This window comes from Myotis brandtii, unplaced genomic scaffold, assembly GCF_000412655.1.
Source record: "Myotis brandtii unplaced genomic scaffold, ASM41265v1 scaffold36, whole genome shotgun sequence".
In the NCBI taxonomy this organism is placed as follows: domain Eukaryota; kingdom Metazoa; phylum Chordata; class Mammalia; order Chiroptera; family Vespertilionidae; genus Myotis; species Myotis brandtii.
In genome coordinates, this window is record NW_005363836.1 from 3,859,624 (window position 1) to 3,865,623 (window position 6,000).

Consider the following 6,000-nt stretch of genomic DNA (forward strand, 5'->3'; position numbering starts at 1 on the left):
TTATAACTCCGTTTTAGCAAACACCAAGGAATAGGTAGAAGCCAGGATTGAAAAGGATCCTCCTTACAAAAACCATTTATAATAATAAAAGCGTAATAATAATAATAAAAGCCGGGGCTGCGAGGGAAGCCTGGGTCCTGGGTGCCAGAGGGAAGCCAGTGCTGGCAGCCAGGGGAAGGAAGGACTACTCTTGCATGAATTTCATGCATTGGGCCTCTAGTGAAAGTTATAAAAGCCTACATCTTAGGAGACTGTCCTAGCAGTCTTCCCACTCAATACTCCAGGCATTGCTCATCTTACAATTGAGGGGAAATAAGTGAGTAGTCTAGAAAGGGTCTGCATCTCAAAAACAATGCTATTACTTAATATTAACTAAACTAGAGGCCTGGTGCATGAAATCCGTGCATGGGGGGGGGCGGTCCCTCAGTCCGGCCTGCACCCTCTCGCAATCTGGGATTCCTCGGGGGATGTCCAATTGCTGGTTTAGGCCTGAACCACTCGCCTACCTGCCTGATTGCCCCTAACCACTCGCCTGCCTGCCTGATTGCCCCTAACCGCTCGCCTGCCTGCCTGATCACTCTCAACTGCTCACCTGCCTGTCTGATTGCCCCTAACCACCTCTGCCTCGCCTACTGCCACCGCAGCTTCATCCGGAAGGATGTCCAGAATGACGTCTGGAAGGTCATTCGGCTATCCAGTCTAATTAGCATATTATGCTGTTATTATTATAGATAGTAGAAGAAGGAGACTACCAAACTCCCTAAACTTCCAAACTAAGGTTTGCTGAGCCCATATTTTAGTAAGATCAGAGAAAGAAAACTACTAATAGTTCTTAAATAAAAAAACTTTGTATTTAAGGAAGGAGTGATACTGCTAAGAAGAAAAAGTATTTCTCATGTTATATGACTTTGAATATATGCTAATAGGTACCATTTGGTAAAATGGATTAATAGAAAGATACAATTCCCCTATTTAAAAATTAACAGAAAATATTACCTGGTGAAAGAAAAGTAGTTTTCAACACTGAATTGATAATATCTCATGCCAGAAAATAATAATAATCTATTCAAGCAAAATTAGTAAAATTTCTATTTGCTTTTAAACTTAACCATTTTTAAAGATAATTTGCTGCTAGTTACATGAAAAAATATGAGGAAAATGTTATTTTTACTCTAATTCTTCTAATGATTCAAGAAAAGTAAGATACTTTTCAACTCCCATAGTTTTAACCAGATATATTAAAAACCATAGAATTTTATATAAATGGGTGGTTGTACAATATTTAAAATAACACAGGGAATGACAGAGTGTGTTAGATTTCATAAATTCAGATAGCTTAGTCTAAGACAACCATATGCCCATGCATGTGATTTAATAATTACATAGCAATACATTTACAGTCTTCAGCAGGCATCATGGTTAAATAGAAAGGGCACTAGACTTTGGATGAGAAAACAGAGCCTGGAAATAGCACTAGCAGAAAAAAAGAAATAATAAATATTAGAAGGAGAAATAAAATGGAATTATAAAAAAAAGAAAATAAATGAAAACAAGATTTGGTTCTTCAAAAATATAAACAAGATCAACAAGTTTAGCTATAAAGACCAAGAAAAAAAGAGATGATGGCTGCACAACAACATGAATGTACTTAAAGGACAGTTAAAATTTGTTAAAATGGTAAGTTTTTGTCATACATATTTTAGCATAAAATTAATACAAGAGAAACACCTAGAACTGAGTAATATTTTCAGATTAAAAAGCCACAATAAATTAAATGAAAAGAATATCCACCTTAGGTAACAAACAAATATGAGACAAATCACTGTGAAATTGCAGAACAGCTGTTATACAGAGAAAATGCTAAAAAGTTTGTCAGATGGGGAAAATAATATACATGTTCATATACAACAAACTGAGAACTAAATGGCAATATACATCTCAAAGGTAACAGTGGAAGCTAGAAGAAAATAAAGCAATAAAAAAATTCAGAAGGAAGTTCTACACAGTCAAATCATCAACCAAGTGCAAGTGAAGCATAAAGACATGTTTTGACTTTCAGGCTTTAAAAAATTTACCTCCCACATATAATTTCTCAATAAACTAATGAATAATACATTGTATTAAAATAATAAAATAAATCAAGAAAGAAAAAGATGTAGAATCTTGGTAACAAGGGTCTCAACACAGCATAGATAAATACATTCTTGAGATCACAGTTGAAGAAATGATAGCCTTTAACATCAGCTTTAGTCAGTAAGCAGTTTTGAAGAATTCAGCAAAATGAAAGGCTAAAGTAGAAATATCTTGAAAAAATATGTAATGCACTTGGGGATAGCAGTGGCATGAGATTTCCAAGCAAGTTAAAATAACTGTATAATGAAGCAAATATAATCCTAATATATTGTGTGGCTCAGCTGTAATGTTTACATAGTCATAAAAATTAAAATATTAAATATTAGTTAACCCCCAAATAGTGATAATAAAATTCTATTGGGATAATAGAGGAGGAGCATGTAAGCATGTGTATTAGGAAGGATTTATAACTTTATAATCTGAATATTTGTAAAATGTTAAATGAGATATGGATATTTTATCTAGAATGCTCAACTTGAATTTCATGAGGTCATATTTATAGGTCAAAATTAACATGTCCAATTTCTGAAAAAATTTAACTACTCTTCTTCAAAATATACTCTTCAAATATAATTTAAAAATTCATATAACTAACCTTTTTGAATGAGATGTCTTGATTTTTTGCCAATATCTTTTTTCTTTAATTCCGATAAAAGAGAGGAAACATGTTTTTTCTGTTTATTCAAACTTATTAAATCAACAGGAGAAAGTATATTCTGTGGAAACAAAACAAAAGCAATGACACCAATGATAATCTCATATATATTTTAGAGTTCTCAAAGAATTCTCACTTGTTAAACATCAGCATTTATTTTCATTTTAAAACAACAACAAAAACCTGTGAGACAAGCCAGAGTTAGGAAAGGTGAAAAGAACTCCATTGTGTGTTATTCTGATTAATTATTTTTCCATTAAGAGTTCATGACAATGCTCTAAGAGACATTAAACAAAATGGGGACATTTCAGGAGGATGGCATAATTAAAGGAACTAAGGGGGAGAAGAAATAAGGAATAAATAGAGAAGTGTTAAGTGTTTAGTGCTGCCCAGAAAGCCTAAAGGAAAATTCAGAGTAAGAAAGGAGATGAAAAATTACTTCACAGAACACTAAAAGGTAGTAACAAAGAAAGAGAGAGAAATTTGACAAGAATTATCACAAGTCTTAAAAGTACAAATGGATCAGATATGTGTGGAAGGAATAGATATTGAAAGGAGCTTCACAGAGAATGGGCCACTCTAAGATGTAAACTGGGCAATGTCTGTAAAGTGGTTGAAAATGTTTTAATAACTAATACTGTGCTATCCCTTTTTCTCTTCACAGTCCATCCAGGAGTGATACAGAGGATCCATGAGGTCAAGAACCCAGGTTCTTTAAAAATTTGTCATCTCTACCTTACTGCATCTCCAAGGCTTCTATACTCAATGTTGACTCTGGAGTCAAAATAGCTACGAGAGCTCCAAACACAATGTGTGTATCAGTCAGCAATATGGAGAAAAGGGTGAATGATAAAACACAGGCCATGTGTCTTAAGAAACTTTCCCCCAGGTCCTTTCAAATAACTTTAGTTTATTTCTCATTGATCACCCATAACTACAAAGGAGAGTATAAGAAATACAGCCTTTTTCTAGGTACTTTGCTGCCTGAAGTAAAACTGAGTATCTCTTACAAAAAAAAAAAAGACAAAGACAGATATTGGTAGGCAATCAGTAACAGACTGCCACAGAAAAAAATAAGAATCTTGGGAGGGGATATACATTTGTATTTTGAAAAGCCTTTCTATTATGCTTTCCTTGACTAGAACCACTGTCTTAATTATAAAGACTCTAAATATATATCTTCAAGTAAATCTCCTTTGTGAGATGTTTGTTTCTGTATATTTGTGTATGGAATACTTGTATAGTGCTTATCATTTGTCATTGTTTCAAACCTCTGTACAAATATTAATTTATGTCATACTCATAACAATTCATATTAATCTATGTCATGCTCATACTCATTTATGTCATACTCATGAGCTATGCTCTTTCACCTAGAAAATGTCATAGACATCTTATATTCAAGAAAACTGAAGTCATATTTTTCCTATAAACCTACTAATACTTCTTGTTTTGGTGACTAGCACCACCTTCATCCATTGAGAGGAAATTCACATAAACTCTCTAATATGTGATAGCTGGCAGAATTTTGAAATAGAGAACTCATTATCATATCTATCTTGACCTACCCACTTGTGCGAACGTTCTTATTCCACAATTTAACAGAGACACTTGAATATGTGTCTTGGTCCCCTGTATTTACAATTTTCTGCCCAAATCCCTATACCATATAATAAATATACATTTAAATAAATATCCTTGAGTTTCTAAATTTTAAATTTTATATGTGTTCTCTAATTTTTTATTGAAAATGATTTGTTTTGATGTGATGACTCACTGTGCAGGAATTTTTGAATGCTCATGACAGATACAAACTGGTCTTAAAATAAATCTCAGTTTTTGTTTTTCACTAAAGTTTTTTTTGCTAATCAATTCTTACATTTACATGACAAATATACTTTTTGATAGAAAAACAAATAAGTAGGTACTTTTGAGCTCATGTATTCTTTTTATAGTTAGATTTTCTTACAGTTACCAAGAATAATTGTAATATAATACACAACATCAATACTACCAAAATATGACTTTTAATAATGTTGCTTCTATTTTCATCTGGGTTCAAATCTTTCCATTAAACAAACTAGGACAAAAAATGTAGACAACTGTTTTGCAACCAAATCTGTAACAACCAATTGCAAATGCTTTTCAACCTTAAATTTACCTATCAATTCTATTCTTAATTCTTCAAGTTATGTCATCATTCTTTTGTTTTCTTACTGCTAGGCATTTTCCTCTATTTCGGTAATCTCTTTGTCTGCCCCTCCTAACAATATAATTCATCAAAAATCTTTGCCATTCTACCTTTTAAATGTATTTCAAATCTGTTAACTTCTCTCTATTTTCACTTTACTTCTTCTAATCTAAACTATAATAACCCCTTCCAACCATAAATAGCCTCCTATTGGCCTCAGTCTTCACCCTGGCTTTCACAAGACATTTATTAAAAGGTACATCTGATTATGCTTCTCGTTCACTTTAAATCCTCTGATGGCTGCCCAAGGTGCTCAGTCTTTACTATAAGCTACAAAACAAAACAAAACACACACACACAAAAAAAAAAAAAAAAAAAAAAACACAGCAAAATACAGTCCTTGACCATACAGCCAAACTAATCTCATTGCTATTAGACTTTGTGTATTATACTCCCAGCACACTGTATTTCATTCAATCCTTGAACCCAACTCAAATTAAACAAGATATTGCATGCCTAAGTACCTTGTGCAAGCTCTTCTCACTGCCTAGGCCACTCTCCTTCCTATGCTTTGCATGGCTAACTTCTTATTGTTCAGATCTTAAATGTAAATATTAGCTCCTCAGAAAAACTTTCTGTGACAATCTTGTAAAAAGTAGGCTTCCTCCTACAATTCTCTATCTCAAGCACCCTATTTATGTAGGTTATAATTTCAAATTGAGAGAATACAATGCTAGCTCAAGAATAATAACTAATACTAGCTAAATAAAGGGCATGAGGAAGTTTCAGAGCATACAGGTTTGTTTCTTTGAAAATCTCTCCAAAAATGTATTTATTACTCTTATGACAATGCCATTCTACTCACAATACTATTTTTCCTAATACATGTATTACCTTGTATAATAGTTAACATATTATATAGTGACTAGAGGCCCGGTGCACAAAAATTTGTGCACTGGGGGGGGGGGGGTGTCCCTCAGCCCCACTTGTGCCCTCTCACAGTCTGGGACCCCTCGGGAGG

General features: G+C 33.4%; 1 protein-coding gene across 1 annotated transcript in view; it reads right to left on the reverse strand.

The window, feature by feature from the left end:
* The window catches only part of LRRIQ3 (leucine-rich repeats and IQ motif containing 3), a 95,796-nt gene that overhangs the window by 33,635 nt on the left and 56,161 nt on the right, over nucleotides 1-6,000 (reverse strand). Inside the window, exon 5 of the mRNA XM_014544349.1 lies at nucleotides 2,729-2,849. Within this exon, the coding sequence (XP_014399835.1) occupies nucleotides 2,729-2,849 (121 nt within the window). The remainder of the gene's footprint in view (nucleotides 1-2,728; nucleotides 2,850-6,000) is intronic.